Source organism: Canis lupus, chromosome X (genome assembly GCF_003254725.2).
Source record: "Canis lupus dingo isolate Sandy chromosome X, ASM325472v2, whole genome shotgun sequence".
NCBI classification, from domain to species: Eukaryota; Metazoa; Chordata; class Mammalia; order Carnivora; family Canidae; genus Canis; species Canis lupus.
The window spans coordinates 88,426,221-88,442,570 of record NC_064281.1 but is presented as its reverse complement, the minus strand read 5'-3'; the positions used below and the strand labels follow the sequence as shown (position 1 = coordinate 88,442,570).

Below are 16,350 nucleotides of genomic sequence, written 5' to 3'. Positions count from 1 at the left end.
TTAGATTTGAATTATTACTTACCGCACGCATCACAAAGATTAGACATTAGCCAGGCATTTGGGTGACCATTTTTGTTTAAATTTTTTTCAGGAGTGATGTCAGCAAGATGGTATTTATGGATTCAATGCTTTGTTTCCTCAAAATTCCTAAGTTGAAGCTCTAACCCCCAAGGTGATGATATCAAGAGCAGGGGCCCTTTGGGAGGCAATTAGGTTTAGATGAGGGACGCCTGGGTGGCTCAGCAATTAAGCATGTGCCTTCGGGTCAAGGCATGATCCTAGAGTCCTGGGATTGAGTCCCACATCCGGCTCCCTGCATGGAGCCTGCTTTTCCCTCTGCCTGTGTCTGTGCCTCTGTCTGTGTGTCTCTCATGAATAAATAAATAAAATTTAAAAATCTTTTTTAAAAAAGTTTAGATGAGACTGGGGTCCCCATGATGGGATGAGTGTCCTTCTAAGAAGAGGAAGAGATCAGAGTTTATTCTCTCTCCACTATGTTAGAACACGGAGAGAAGGTGGCTATATACTAGACAGGAAGAAAGCCCTCACCAGAACCCAACCATGCCAGCACCCTGATGTCAGACTTTCAGCTCCAGAACTGTAAGAAATAAATTTCTATTGTTTAAACGACCCAGTCTGTGGTATTTTGTCATGGCAGCCCAAGCAGACAAAGACAATGGCAGACTAGGAAGCTATAGGCCCTCCTTGCCTGAGAGATACACTAAATTAAAAACAATATAAAAAAAAGATATATAAACTAGAAGACTTCTATGAGAACTCCAGAGACCAGCTGAGAAGCTACAGCACCCAGGCCATTGTAAAACCAAGAAGGGATTCCAGTGAATGGGGTAGGAATATTCATGACATTTAGTGCACCCATCTGTGTCCCTTCCCCTATGGTCGAGCATAGAGCATCTGGGAGGAAACCCCTATATTAATTAGGGCTCCTCCCTTGGGGAGGAAACTACAGAGTGGACCTTGTATGCAATGTTCTGGTTTCTCTGGGGGCTGCCCGAGAGGGTGGTTTTTGTCTCAACAGACTCAGAGCATTCATGGGACTGGTGCCAGAGTTCGGAAGCTACTGAAAACAAAAGGTAAGCAACACATTAGAGCTACAGTTCTGTAGGCAGATGCTAAGGGGCACAAGAGATTATGCAAAGTCTGAAAGGTGCTAGAGCTCCCAGATAGTAGATTGGTGGTCTTCCCCTGCATGAAGCCAGTACACAAAGACTGGGAAAGGTGTTTGTTGTTTCAAACGCCCAAATCCCAGCAAAAACTATAAGACACACACAAAGAAAAAGAAACATGGTCCAATCAAAGGACCAAAATAAAACTACAGAAATCAACCCTGAAAAATGCAGATCTATGAATTACCTGAAAAAGAATTTAAAATAATGGCCATAAAGATACTCAATGAGCTAAAAGAGAACACAGACTAAAGGAAATCTGGAAAACCGTGCATGAACAAAATAAGAACATCAGCAAGGGGCAGCCCAGGTGGCTCAGCGGTTTAGCGCCGCCTTCAGCCCAGGGCCTGATCCTGGAGACCCGGGATCGAGTCCCACGTCGGGCTCCCTGCATGGAGCCTGGTTCTCCCTCTGCCTGTGTCTCTGCCTCTCTCTCTCTCTCTCAGGAATAAATAAAATACATTAAAAAAAAAAAAAGAACATCAGCAAGGAGACAGAAACTATGAAAAATAATGAAGCAAACCCCGGAGCTGAAAAATACAATAACTAAAATGAAAAATTCTTTAGATAGGGTTCAACAGAAGATTGGATCAGGCAGAAAAAAGAATCAGCAAACTGGAAAACAGGTCATTTGAAATCATTGAATCAGAGGAGCAAAAATAAAAACGAATGAGAAGAGAGCCTAAGGGATTTATGGTACATTATCAAGCTGGACAATATATGCATTTTGAGAATCCCAGAAGGGGAAGGAGGGGCAGAGAGCTTCTTTGAAGAGATAGAAGCAACCCAAATGTCCACTGATGGGTAAATAAAGTGTGATATACACAATGGACTATCATTCAGCCTTTAAGAAGAAGTAAATCCTGTCACATGCTATGACATGGGTGAACCTTGAGAACATTATGCTAAATGGTGAAATAAGCCAGTCACAAAAAAAACACAAATACTATGTGATTCCACTTACAGGAGATATCTAAAGTAGTCAAAGTCACAGAAACAGCAAGGAAAATGGTAGTTAGAAGAAATGTGTGGGAAATATCAGAAAGGGAGACAGAACATAGACTCCTAACTCTGGGAAACGAACTAAGGGTGGTGGAAGGGGAGGAGGGCGGGGGGTAGGGGTGAATGGGTGACGGGCACTGAGGGGGGCACTTGACGGGATGAGCAGTGGGTGTTATTCTGTATGTTGGCAAATTGAACACCAATAAAAAATAAATTTATTATAAAAAAAAAAGAAAATGGTAGTTACCAGGGGTTGGAGTGAAGGAAAAATGGGAAGTTATTATTTAATGGGTACAGTTTCAGTTTTGTGAGATGAAGAAGCTCTGCAGATTTGTTTCACAACATTGTGGCTATACTTAATGTCACTCAAGTGTACACTTAAAAGTGATTAAGATGGTAAATTTCATGCTGCTTTTTTTACAATTATTTAAAATAAAAAGACAAAATTCAAGAACCTTTAAGATGTTGCTGGTTGGCATAGATCCTTAGCCACATAATCCAAATTTCTCCTTTCACATATTAGGAGATTGAGATCCAGAGATAGTAATTCCCTCAATCCACTAGTGACAGAGTTGGGACATAATATGTCTTCATATTCTTAACGTTGTTTCTGCTCACTCATACTTTTAGGGGACATTTCTTTAAAAAACACAGACCAGATTCTCACTGGCATCTTCTTTCAAGAAATAAGAAAAATACTAACAGCTAGGTAACAAACAAAGCTAGGGAATAGTGAAGAATTGGGGAATAAAAATAGGGAAATCAGTCTGAAGAAGACTTCTGTTTTCAGACTGATACATAGTAAATTAGGGATTTTCAACCCAAAGATCTGATTTGTCAATTATAATCAGGTTTGAATCTGTTTCAAGAATTACTTGCAGGATGCCTGGGTGGCTCAGTTAGTTGGGTGTCTGCCTTTGGCTCGGGTCATGATCCCGGGGTCCTGGGATCAAGTCCCACTTTGGGCTCCCTGCTCAGCTGGGAGTCTGCTTCTCCCTCTGCCCTGCTTGTGCTCTCTTTCTATCTCAAGTAAATAAATAAAATCTTAAAAAAAAAAAAAAGAATTACTTGCAATGCTGGAGTGGTAATAAGATGTCCGTTGTCACTCTACAATTGGCACTTAAATGGCTAGCATTCCAAAACTAAGTATCTCATTTTCTCTGAAGCTATTATCTGTGTTTGGAAAAGCTTTCATCAGGTGGACAGCCCAGCTAATGTAAAGATATGCACTTTCCATTAATTTCATGTAAATTACTTAGTGGAGGGTAAAAAAGACAGTTTTTGTTCTGCTGTGCTTCTCTATTTACACATCACTTTAGCCAAGGAAGGTATCTGTCTACGTATATCATTACCATATCAGGAAAAAGGAGCAAAAGCTGAAATCAGGTATTTGAGGAGTGTTAAGAATCCAAATTCCAGGGCAGCCCAGGTGGCTTAGCAGTTTAGCACCGCCTTCGGCCCAGGGCCTGATCCTGGAGACCCGGGATCGGGTCCCACGTCGGGCTCCCTCCATGGAGCTTGCTTCCCCCTCTGCCTGTGTCTCTGCCTCTCTCTCTCTCTCTGTTTCTCTCATGAATAAATAAATAAAATCTAAAAAAAAAAAAAAAAAAGAATCCAAATTCCCACCTTGTTTACAATAAATCCTATTTAGAGCTTTTGAGAATCATATTGTTTTTTTCAAAATTGAGAAAAGTTTTTACAAATCCCCATAAATAAATAGTATTGTGAATATGATATCATTCTTTATTCCACTTATTCACACAACTACTTGTCTTTTATTTAGACCACACTGGACTTCTACATTGGTAGCTTGTTTAAAGCAAAAGTGTACTTAGCACTGCCTGGTTTGTCATCTTCTGGTGAAGCTGCACTGAGGGGAAAATTTTGTGTGAGGGCATATTACTAAAACCCTCATTTTATACTTGGTGCAGAAGCCAACTCCAGGTCTGAGGAGTATTATTACACCTAACTGGTCAACTTACATATAGTACTAGAAAGGAGAATTATGGAGTAGAAGAATTCATCTCCAAGGGGTCAATTATAAAAGTGTATTAATCTTCTGTACTTTATGCATTTTTTAATTCTTCTATAATAGTTTTGCATTTGATAACTTCAACCTTAACCAAGCAAGTACTACTTACTTGTGCTGAGGCTACAAAAAAATTATAAGAATAGAAGATAAAGGAGAAAAAAACTGAACAGAATTGTTAATTATAGTTACAAATGTAAAATGACAGAAATATGGCATTGGACCTGTGGAAGTGTCATGCCACCTGACAAACAAAAATTACTGTATCAAATGAAGTGAAACATGAAAATCCCTGAGAAATGCAGGGATTTTAATTTTTATATCTTAATTTTTCTAGCTAATTATTTGTGATTTGTGTACTGTTAATATAAGTAGGATGGGGAACTTTTGCATTAAAATGGTGCCCACATCAGACATTATATACACAATAACCACCACATAGATTTTGGAAATAATTTTTAGCTGAAACTAGTAATTCTGTGCAGTTGTTAATATATGCTAAAATATGTGACTAGACATTTGTAGACAATACAAACTGAAAGCAATTCCTGAGAACTTCAAACTGAAAATAAACTTTTACTCAATTATCTAGTTAATTAAATGGTTTGTCGTTTTTAAAACTCAAACAATTTGCTATGAAATTTCTTTTTTTTCCGGGATAGACAGACATAGCCTGTTTTATAAAGCAACAGTAAATACACACAATATATTCAAGATATATTCAGAAGGTTAGTGTTGCACCTATGCATAGAATAGCATCCTCTCCTATGGCCTGACAGGAGGAAAGCCGAAAAGTTCAGCTGCCCAAAGATACACCTATTATTTGTGTGCTGAGGACTCTGAATACTCTTTAGGAAGGAGACAGAGGAAGGAAACACAGAAATTCATTATCAGAGATTACATATTATCAATCTAGCATAGTTTGTTAGCTTAACTAACCTAGCAGGCTGGAAGTTTCAAAGGGAATGGGCACCAAATCAATATATTTTATTGTGAAGAAGGCTCAGTAGCAAAGGCTGAGTACATGGGACTCTGCCAGGGAAAGTCAAGCTAGATGAAACAACTTAATGAGGGCACACTGGCAAACTGGATGATACTAAAGGCAGTCAGCAGATTGAAAGAAAACTGATGCCATGTATACGTTGCCTCCATTCTATCAATATCTTAGTCCCAATACAATGTCTGCTACAAAACATAGTTAGCCACTAAAATATAGATATATAAAGGAAGATGCCCTTACATTTCCACATTATTCAACACATTATACTAATAATATAATATAATAATAATATAATACTAATAACACATTATACTAATACTAATAAGTATTTATTATGTTTTTACCTGTCATATTCAGACTCAATTTTGGGTGATCTTTTGAATCTTTCTACTGGTGAATGTCTTCGATATCTCCCTGATTGGCCATGAGATCTCCCTGATAGGAGATGAGATCTCTCTGATGAGACATGAGATCTCTCTAATGGAACATGAGATCTCCCTGATAGAACATGCAATCTTTCTGATGGGACATGAAATCTCTCTGATGAGACATGCAATCTCTCTGATGAGACATGAGATCTCCCTGATAGGAAAGGAGATCTCTTTGAATAGTCATTAAATCTCTCTGAGTTGTTATGAGATCTGTCTGAGTGACCATAAAACCTCTCAGTGTAACCATGAGATCTCTCTAATTGGCTAAGAGACCTCTCAGTGTAACCACGAGATCTCTCTAGTTGGCTATGAGATCTCTCTGTGTGGCCATGAGATCTCTCAGTGTAACTATGAGATCTCTCTAATCGGCTAGGAGATCTCTCAGTGTAACCATGAGATCTCTCTAACCAGCTAGGAGATCTCTCAAAGCGGCCAAGAGATCTCTCTAATCGGCTAGGAGATCTCTCAGTGTAACCATGAGATCTCTCTAATGGGCTATGAGGTCTCTCTCTGTGGCCATGAGATCTCTCTAATTGGCCATGAGATCTTTCTCTGTAGCCACGAGATCTCTCTAATCGTCTATGAGATCTCTCAGTGAGGCCACGAGATCTCTCTAATAGGGTAGGAGATCTTTCTGTGCGGCCACGAGATCTGTCTAATAGGCTATGAGATGTCTCTGAGTGGCCATAAGATCTCTCTAATTGGCTATGGGATCTTTCTTTGTAGCCATGGGATCTTTCTGTTTGGGCATGAGATTTCTCTGACCGGCCATGAGCTCTCTCTAATTGACCATGAGATCTTTTTGTTGGGTCACAAGATCTTTTTGTTGGGGCACGAAATCTCTCTGGATGGCCACGAGATCTTTCTGGTTGGCCACGAGATCTCTCAGATTGGCCATGAAATTCCTCAGGTTGATTACGAGGTCTCTCAAGTTGACCACAATATCTCTCAGATCGGCTACTAGAACTCTCAGACTGGCTTTGAGATCTCTCAGACCGGCTTCGAGATCTCTCAGATTGGCCTTGAGATCTCTCAGACTGGCCATGAGAACTCTCTGACTGGCCACGAGATCTTTCTGACTGACCACGAGAACTCTCCGACTGGCCACAAGAACTCTCCAACTGGCTACTAGAACTCTCAGACTGGCCATGAGAACTCTTTGAATGGTGTCGACTTTCTGATGATTGGCCTTGAGATTCTTCTGATTGATGCTGGTTCCCCTCTGACTGGCTTCCACTCGTCTCTGTTTGGGACTTAGAATTGTCACTTAACTTCTCCTGCAAAGAACCACAATTTGGCAAAACAAATGTAATGATATTTTGTCAAAGCCATTTCTATGTTCAAATTTTTTTTTAGAATTTCATTGCCCCTACTTTTATAGACTAAACAGTTTTCAGAACTAATTTGTAGAGAATGCTCTGATATTTCAGGTCATTGGCACAAAGAATATCATGCATATAAAACTTAAATAAAATCTTTTAAATATAGAAAATTTGTTGCTTTGCAAATTTGAATATATTCCAAGGTGTTTTACCTAAAAAACAATAGATTCTGTGACTTTATAGTTGAGAGGAGAAAGAATATTTAACATTTTACAGTACAAATCCTAGAACCAAAAGAAAGTATTCAAAACCATACAATTCTTCACCTGTTTCAGATCATTAAAAAGAAACTATCTCTTCATTATGCATTAATACTTAATTCTAGAAAGAAAGACAAATATGTGAGGGGAAAGATAGCAATAAAGAAAGCAAAAAGTTGGCTTAATACTGTTCAATAAATAAATTGACCTGGCAACAATTCAGCCTTTCTACCTTTTCGATTTTTTTAAAAATTTATTTATGATAGTCACACAGAGAGAGAGAGAGAGAGAGAGGCAGAGACATAGGCAGAGGGAGAAGCAGGCTCCATGCAGGGAGCCCGACGTGGGATTCGATCCCCGGTCTCCAGGATTGTGCCCTGGGCCAAAGACAGGCGCCAAACCACTGTGCCACCCAGGGATCCCTACCTTTTCAATTTTTAAAACAAAAGGGCAGTAGAGTGAATTAGCCAAATGGAAATGATGAAAACTTTGACAAATCTCTATTATGTTATATAAATACAAGAGGATAAATCCATATGGACGATGCTGTGAAATCAAGCTTTCCACTAGTAAATATTGCCTGGCAAATAAAACATCCCTGAGACCTGCCATTGTGACTTTCTAATATAAAGCTAGCAGAAGCTGGAAGCAACTGTTAAAGGGCACAGATGCACTGGTATAAAGAATATTATTCACATAAAACTTTAGTAAAATGGGGGCACGTGGGTGGCACAGTCAGTTAAGTATCTGATTCTTGGTTCAGCTCAGGTGGTGTTCTCATGGTTGTGAGTCAGGCTCCATGCTCAGGGCAGAGTCTGCTTGAGATTCTCTCCCCTTCTCCCTCTGTCCTTCCCGTTTGTGCAATCTCTCTCTCTCTCTCTCTCTCTCTCTCTCTCTCAAAATAGATAAATCTTTTTTAAAAGTAGTACTCACTTTAAAAAAAAAACACTTTAGTGAAATGGAAAATATGACAAATTTGTTGCTTTGCTAAAGCACAAAGCCATAGTCACTCTCCAGCCTTTCTACCATAAAATATAAATGAGAAGGTTGGGTGGAATGCACATGTACCTCTTTTCTAAGTGATTAGTGTTGGGAGAATAATGAGTCAGCAGAAAGGATTGAGACCCATCTCCTAAAGACCCATATGCATCCAAGTACCCTTCCCAAGGAGCTTGTAGTGTTTCCACAAATGTTTATATAAGAAATAGTTTCATCAACTAGGATATGACATATTTCTACCTTTAAAAGAATGAAATGCTTATTAAGTTTTCTTATAAACCATAAAAACTATCAAAAAGAATTGTGCTAAATATATACAATTGATATTAAGACTAAATCTTGTACAGTATAAAACTAGCTTATTAGAATTTCAAAACAGGATTGAAAACTATAATTGTTAATTTATCAGCAAAGTAATTATGCTTAAATTTTGACAAATATTTTGGCAAATATTTCTTTGCCACAGAGTATTTTTTTTCTGGTGTTTTCTGCTATAATGACAGTCTCAAAAGTCTTAAAAGTATGAGAGACAAAAAGGTGCTTTAAATTTGAAAATCTGGGCAGCCCCAGTGGCGCAGCGGTTTAGCTCTGCCTGCAGCCTGGGGTGTGATACTGGAGACCTGGGATCGAGTCCCACATGGGGCTTCCTGCAGGGAGCCTGCTTCTCCCTCTGCCTGTGTCTCTGCCTCTCTCATTCACTCTCTCTGAATGAATAAATAAATAAATCTTTAAAAAAATAAATTTGAAAATCTAAGAATTGTTCCATCACTATATTGTACACCTGAAACTAATATAACACTACATGTTAGCTGTCCTGGAATTGAAGTCTTAAAAAAAAAGAAGTAAATACTGTTTTACAATAATTCTCAGCTCATTTATGCATCTCAGACTGTGGAAGATGTAAGCTCATGTCTTTCTTTCCAAACTTTATAAAAAACCTCCTCACCCTACAGATTGTCACCTGTTAGGGGTACCTGGGTTGCTCAGCCGATTAAGCATCCAACTTGATTTCAGCTCAGGTCATGATCTCAGGGTCATGAGACAGAGCCTCACATCAGGGTCTGCATCAGGCTCCACAATGCACATGGAGCCTGCATAAGATTCTCTCTCTCTCTCTCCCTCCCTCTCAAAAATTTAAATAAATAAATAAATGTTACCTGTTAAACTTTCTCAAGTCTTCCCAGTCAGAATGAATCACTGCATCCTCACAATATATAATGTATACCTTATTAGAGCATGTATTGCAACTTGCCTAGCACTAAATTTTTTTCTTATCTTTCTCTCCTATCACCACAGATAATATTTGAAGCAGGACTGGCTAGTACCTTGCATAGTACCTGTGCAAAGTAGACAATATTTACTAAATCAACTTAAATTAATCCTCTATTTGAAAATGCAACATGTTCCCCTCCAAAAAAACAAGATTTATTTATATAATTTGGCAAAAATGGCTTAAGTTCCCAGAACCGCCATTTTTTTTTTTTTTTTACTAAATGACCACATAATACCTTCAGAAGAATCAGTTTATAGGCCCAGCTAAAACAGTAGCATCAGTGTTAGCTTTTGAATCTGAATAGGAGGACCTCTCAAATTCCTGTCCAGTGGCTGGCTTATTTATATAAATTTAGAGGTGATGGGTTTCTACAGGGTAGTATGTCCCATCCATTGGACTCAGGGTATATTTCGTATCGTATATCATCTGACTTGTTTTTTACAATTCATTCACAAAGGTACTAAAAGTGTTTTATACTATACCTTAAGATCAAAGACTCTATATGAGGGCAGAAATGAGAATGATCATACAAAACAAACCACAACGAAGAATTTATTTTGGCATTTTAAAAACTCAAAATTTCTAGCAATGATCAAAAATAGCCAAAATTAAATGTTTATTAAAACAGTTACAGAGGAGGAAAAAAATCAATGAAAATATTGGGTTTGTATTGTGTTCAAGGCACCAGGAGGGAATACTAAGAAACAATCTCTGCTCTCAATGGAATTTAAAATAATCCTTAATATTAAGAATTATATTAAATTTAAAACCTTTTATATTGGTTAATTCTCAGTGTTTATTTACCTGCTCTTTTACAGGCTGCTTGTTTAAAGTGCTTTGTCCAGACTTGAATCCAAAAGATTCTTGGTATGGGTTTTTATCAGGATTTTCTTCCTCAGTGTTCTTTCTGAATCTTGAGAATCCTTTGAAAAGTAATTATTTTCTGTATTTTCAGTCGGTAAATTCAACATATCTTTCAGAAGTGTTATCTGTGATCTCACTGTTTTAAAGCTATGCACTGGGTTTTGCAAAACTTGAAATTTCATTAGTCTTACATCATCCGAGAGTCTCACTGAATTCTGTGAAAGTCTTTGCTATACCGTTTCTATTTGCACACCTTAATATAGTAGTCTTCTCTGTATACAATACCTCAGATTTGTTTTCATATGCCAACAAAGTTGGGGCATATCATCCATCTACTAGAAAAAGAAGAGATGGAGAAAAACTGCTTTGCATTAATCATGTGAATATTTGCCTCAGTTGTCTGCTTTGCTTTGGGTGTAAAGATAGTTTAAGGAACAAAGAAGATGGATCTCCAAAAGGCTCACAAAGATCAATTTTATGTTCAGTTAGAAACATGAGAGTGAGATGGGGCACCTGGGTGGCTCAGTTGGTTAAGCATCCGACTGTTGGTTTTGGCTCAGGACATGATCTCGGGGTCGTTGGCTTAAGCCTTACACCAGGCTCTGTGCTCAGCATCTGCTTGCCCCTCTCCCTCTGCTCCTCCCTGTGTGCACTCTCCCCTCCTCTCTCTCTCTTAAATTTTAAAAAAAGAAACATGAGAATGGGCCACCTCACCATTCTCAGCGGCTTTGTTCCTATAATAACCACAATCCCTCCTTTTCTCAGAACCTGCTAAACCACTGAAGGATTCAAACAAGGACTATCATGAAACTGGGTGGGCAACTGGCAGGGGCTTGAAGTAGGACACAACCTGTCAAGATGATTCCAGATCTCCTTGCTGAAAAGACTTCTCTACAAAAGCAGTCGGCAGCAACATTTTTATTAATATATACAGACTGGGGCACCTGGGTGGCTCAGTGGTTGAGCATTTGCCTTCGGCTCCAGTCATGGTCCCAGAGTACTGGGTTTGAGTCCTGCACCGGGCTCTCTGCATGGAGCCTGCTTCTCCCTCTGCCTATGTCTCTACCTCTCTCCCTGTGTCTCTCATGAATAAATAAATAAAATCTTTAAAATAAATAAAAATAAAATAAAATATGCAGACTGCACTGATCAATGGGATTAGAAATACAAAAAGGCTTTCTTCATGTTCTATACTTTGCCATAGGGCATTTGTCTTTTCAAAATGTGGGTGCCATGGTGCCCAGATTATTAACCATGCTCTTATCCCTCCTGTATTGCCTCCTAAAGGTGGAACTGGACCAACCAGGCAGGTCTGTGAATAGGTATAGAACATTTATCATTCTCCTCCTTCTCACCCTTATGGGAGAAACACATATAAATTTTAAAAACTGTTTTCATTGGTCATGGCATAAATTCTTACCAACCCTATAATGCCTACATTTCCAAGAAAAATAAAACTAGCAACATAATGCAACTTCAGAATACATTCCAAGTTTGTAAATTTGCTTACCTAGTTATTTACAAATATTTCAGATTCTTTACAATGTTTGATTTTTGGTATACTTTACCTCTCTGATGGTACTGCCTATGACCATTTGATCGGCGTCTTGAAATCACACTCCTTTTTTTACGGTTCTGTGTTCCATTCTTTTTTGGTTCAGTTTTTGGGCTTTCTATATTTTTGAGGATTATAATGTCATCTGTATTAGAAAAACACATAAAAAAACCCTAAGACAATAGAAAAAGCTGAATTACAACATGTTTCAAGTGAATAATCTATATTCTATCTCACCATATTTCAGAACATTGTAAACATTGGTAGCCCTGAAAAGTGCTAACAGTATAATAAGAATGAACTTGTGAGACTATAACAAAAATCAAACAATGCAGACATTTTAGGGTTAGTTTCCCGGAACAATAAAGAGAAAGATTCCTGTTAAACAGATTTATAGTAACTTCATTCATGCAAAAATAAAATACTTTCAGAGTCAAGTAGCCTAAAGGGGAAATCATTTAAATAAACAATTTCACTAAATGTTGTAGTTTCAGAGAAACATAGAGCAAGCGTCTGTCCCGATGAAATATAAATGCTAGACAATTAGTTGCATTTATTCTTGTGAATTGTAAGAAAGGAAGCAATAGTGATGGACATTCAGAGGACGCAAGGAACCAAGATGAGCAAGGACAAACCAAAGAGGCAAGGAAGAAGCAGACTCCCCACAGAGTAGGGAGCCCAATGTGGGACTTGATTCCAAGACCCCGGGGCCATGACCCGAGCCAAAGGCAGACACTTAACCAACTGAGCCACTTAGGCGCCCTGGAACAGGAAGATTTATTTTTTTTTAATTTTTATTTATTTATGATAGTCACACACAGAGAGAGAGAGAGAGAGAGGCAGAGACACAGGCAGAGGGAGAAGCAGGCTCCATGCACCGGGAGCCCGATGTGGGACTCGATCCCGGGTCTCCAGGATAGCGCCCTGGGCCAAAGGCAGGCACCAAACCACTGCGCCACCCAGGGATCCCAAGGAACAGGAGGATTTAAAGACTGGATGTTTTATCAGTGGATAAAAGCTTACTTAAGTCAAGGGACCTTAGAAATAACCACAAGCTGGGCATTTGGAAGGAACTGGAGATACTAGAAGAGAGAGGGGGAGATGGGAAGGGTACAAAAGAGGAGGCAGTTGTACACCAAAGATCATCCAATTCCTTCATTATTTTGCTTAGTACTAGCCCTGCCTCGGGTCTTCAAAAATCTGATTCTGATTTTCTTTGAAATGGCTGGCATCTTCAAAGGTAAAAGTCAGGGTAAAGTTCAACAATCAGTTGAGTGCCATTTCTTGACCAGCCCATTTTAAGCCTTTGTTCTGTCTGCCCATCGGCTCCCAATGGTTATAGCATCCTGCAAAGACATAGCCTTTTAGTTCCTTGTATTCCTCCCACATCCTCTTAACTTCTCATTTTTTCCCTCTGTTCTTTCCCCTGTATTCGACATTTAAAATCTGTATAAATCTCTGCATGGAGTTTTGCCTCATTACACTATAAGAGAGTTCACTAATCAGAACATCTTGCAAGGCACCACTTTGCATAATCAATTTGAAGTAGAATGAACAGGAAAATGTTATTTTAATAAGAACATCACATTGAGATGGAGGATCACTAGCCCAGGTGGTGCTGAGACAACAGAGATTTTTTAATCTTTGTTAAAAGATTAAAAGCCAGCCACCTTGCAGGGACCCAGTGAGATGGCTGACTTCCTAAATAGGAGAACAAAACCTCAGAGAGAAGAAAGTGAAGAGCAAGCTCCTCCTTGAGTCAGTGGTATGTTTACAATGACGTGAGGGAGTGATCTAGGATCAGTCTGTCTTGTGGCACTTATGGGCAATTTTCAATGACTTAATTTTTCCTGACCTCTGAGTCATCAAAAATAAGGCAAGCTCTGTCTTGGAATCACATAAGGATTAAATATGATAGAAAATATCTTGAGGAGACACCTGGATGGCTCATTCAGTTAGGTGTCTGCCTTCGGCTCAGGTCAGGATCCCAGCGTCCTGGGATCGAGTCCCTTGTCAGGCTCCCTGGTCAGTGGGAAGTCTGCTTCTCCCTCTCCCTCCCCCCACTCCTTGTGATCTTTCTCTCTCACACTCTCTCAAGTAAATAAATAAAGTCTTTAAAACAAAGAAAAGAAAGAAAAGAAAAGAAAAGAAAAGAAGAGAAAAGAAAGAAAAGAAGAGAAGAGGAAAGAAAAGAAAAGAAGAAAAGAAAAGAAAGAAAGAAAGAAAGAAAGAAAGAAAGAAAGAAAGAAAAGAAGAGAAGAGAAGAGAAAAGAAAAGAAAAGAAAAGAAAAGAAAAGAAAAGAAAAGAAAAGAAAAGAAAAGAAAAGAAAAGAAAAGAAAAGAAAAGAAAATGAGCCCAAGACATTTTCTTGGCTTGAAAATGAAAGAAAAGAAAAAAAGAAAATGTCTTGGGCTCATGCAGGACTACAGCTACAGTTGAGAAGCAGGCTCCCCACAGAGCAGGGAGCCCAATATGGAACTTGATCCCAAGACCCCGGGGCCATGACCCCAGCCAAAGGCAGACACTTACACATAAAGTCTCTTGGCACAGTACCTGGCATACATGCGACACTCAATAAATGAGACAATAAATGAACAAACGTTTATCGAGTATCTCATGTATGTCAGGTGGTGCATCCCCACCCTTAAAGGTCAGCAGAGATCATCCCCACTTTTTAAAGAAGGAAACAGACTTACATGACTTACTTGAGGGCAAAAGATTAATATGTTAAGAAGCCAGGACAGATTCTAAGTCCAAGATTCTTGCCACTACATTACACTTCTTCCTTCAAAAGCTCAGCTATCGGGGCAACTGGGTGGCTCAGTCGGTTAAGCATCTGCCTTCGGCTCAGGTCATGATCCCAGGATCTTGGGATGAAGTTCCGAGTCAGGTTCCCTGCTCAGCTGAGAGTCTGCTTCTTCCTCTCCCTTTGCCCCTCCCCGCTGCTTGTGCTCTCTCTCACTCTCATGCTCTCTCTCAAATAAATGGATAAAATCTTTAAAACAAAACAAAAAACAAAAAAACTCAGCTATCCCAGGGCACCTGGGTGGCTTAGTCAGTTAAAGGTCCTGGGATTGAGCCCCCAGTGGAGTCAGGCTCCCTGCTCAGCGGGGAGTCTGCTTCTCCCTCCTTCTACCCCTGCTCTCTGCTTGTGCACACACATTCTCTCTCTTTCAAATAAGTAAATAAAATCTTAAAAAGAAAGAAAAGCGCAGCTATCCCAACGATGAGGAGAACAGCACCCAGGCTAGTGACCCTCCATTTGAATGCGATATTATTAAAATAGCATTTTATTTTCAATTGTTTCTTTTTTTTAAGATTTTATTTATTTATTCATGAGAGACACAGAGACGGAGGCAGAGACAGGCAGAGGGAGAAGCAGGCTCCATGCAGGAAGCCCAACGTGGGAGTCAATCCTGGGACTCCAGGATCACACCTGAGCCAAAGGCAGATGCTCAACCGCAGAGCCACCCAGGCGTCCCTCCATTCTGTTTCAAATTAATTACACAAAGTCAAGTTTAGCACTCAAATAGTGTAAGGCAACCTCTAATACAGTATTTGAGCACTCATTTTGCCCTGTCCCCTTGATTTCTTCAGCCTCAGATTGGTATACAACCATAATCAGTCTTGTTCTGAACCATATAGTGCTATGGAATAGCTATGGTGTGGCTTCACTCTTTTGCTCAAAAGAACTTAAGTCATTTGATCTTTCAAACAACCACCCTGCAACTCACATAATCCTTTTTAATTCATGAATGAAATATATAACATGGCTCCAGAAATTCTGAAATTCCTCCTCCCCCATAAGCAAATCCTTCTCAGTAGTTTAAACATAACATTATAAGGACTTTGGTCTTAGGGTCACTCTGACACTGCCACATGAATCCTGTGGATTTTTTTAATCCTTTACTTTTAAATATATTAGGATAGGGATACCTGGGTGGCTTAGGGGTTAAGGCGTCTGCCTTTGGCTCAGGGCATGATGCTGGGGTCCCAGGATCGAGTCCTGCATCGGTGTCCCTGCAAGGGGCCTGTTTCACCCTCTGACTGTGTCTCTGCCTCTCTCTGTGTGTCTCTCATGAATAAATACAATCTTTAAAAATAATAAATAAATAAATAAATTAATTAATTAATTAATTAATTAATTAATATACGGAAGCATTTTCCCATGTCAGTCTGACTCAAAGCAAATATCATATAGCTCCCTAGTACTATGAATGAACAAACATCAGAGGAAAAAGCAGTGAATAGCAGTAAATGTTGTACATTTCAGGCAGGATTCCTTTTCTTTTTTAGTAAAAATGTCATTTCCAAACAGGCTTTACAGAGATTGACTGTCATTGTTCACATTCAACAAATGGGTAGAGGTTTCATATCCGCTACCTGGCCATCAGCATTGAGATATTTTGACTTAGAGTAATTATTCT

The 16,350-nt window shown here is 39.2% G+C and overlaps 1 protein-coding gene across 3 annotated transcripts in view; it reads right to left on the bottom strand.

The window, feature by feature from the left end:
* LUZP4 (leucine zipper protein 4) overlaps nucleotides 1-16,350 on the bottom strand; it is a 41,059-nt gene that overhangs the window by 13,172 nt on the left and 11,537 nt on the right. For 2 of the 3 annotated variants that reach the window (XM_035712367.2, XM_025431795.3), the window contains exons 2-4: nucleotides 11,936-12,067; nucleotides 10,308-10,426; nucleotides 5,563-6,926 (exon numbers count right to left, since the gene is read on the bottom strand). In XM_035712367.2, coding sequence (XP_035568260.1) covers nucleotides 5,563-6,926; nucleotides 10,308-10,426; nucleotides 11,936-12,067 — 1,615 coding nt within the window. Of the gene's footprint in view, nucleotides 1-5,562; nucleotides 6,927-10,307; nucleotides 10,427-11,935; nucleotides 12,096-16,350 lie in introns of all 3 variants that reach the window. The other variant, XM_025431796.3, reaches the window with a different exon arrangement.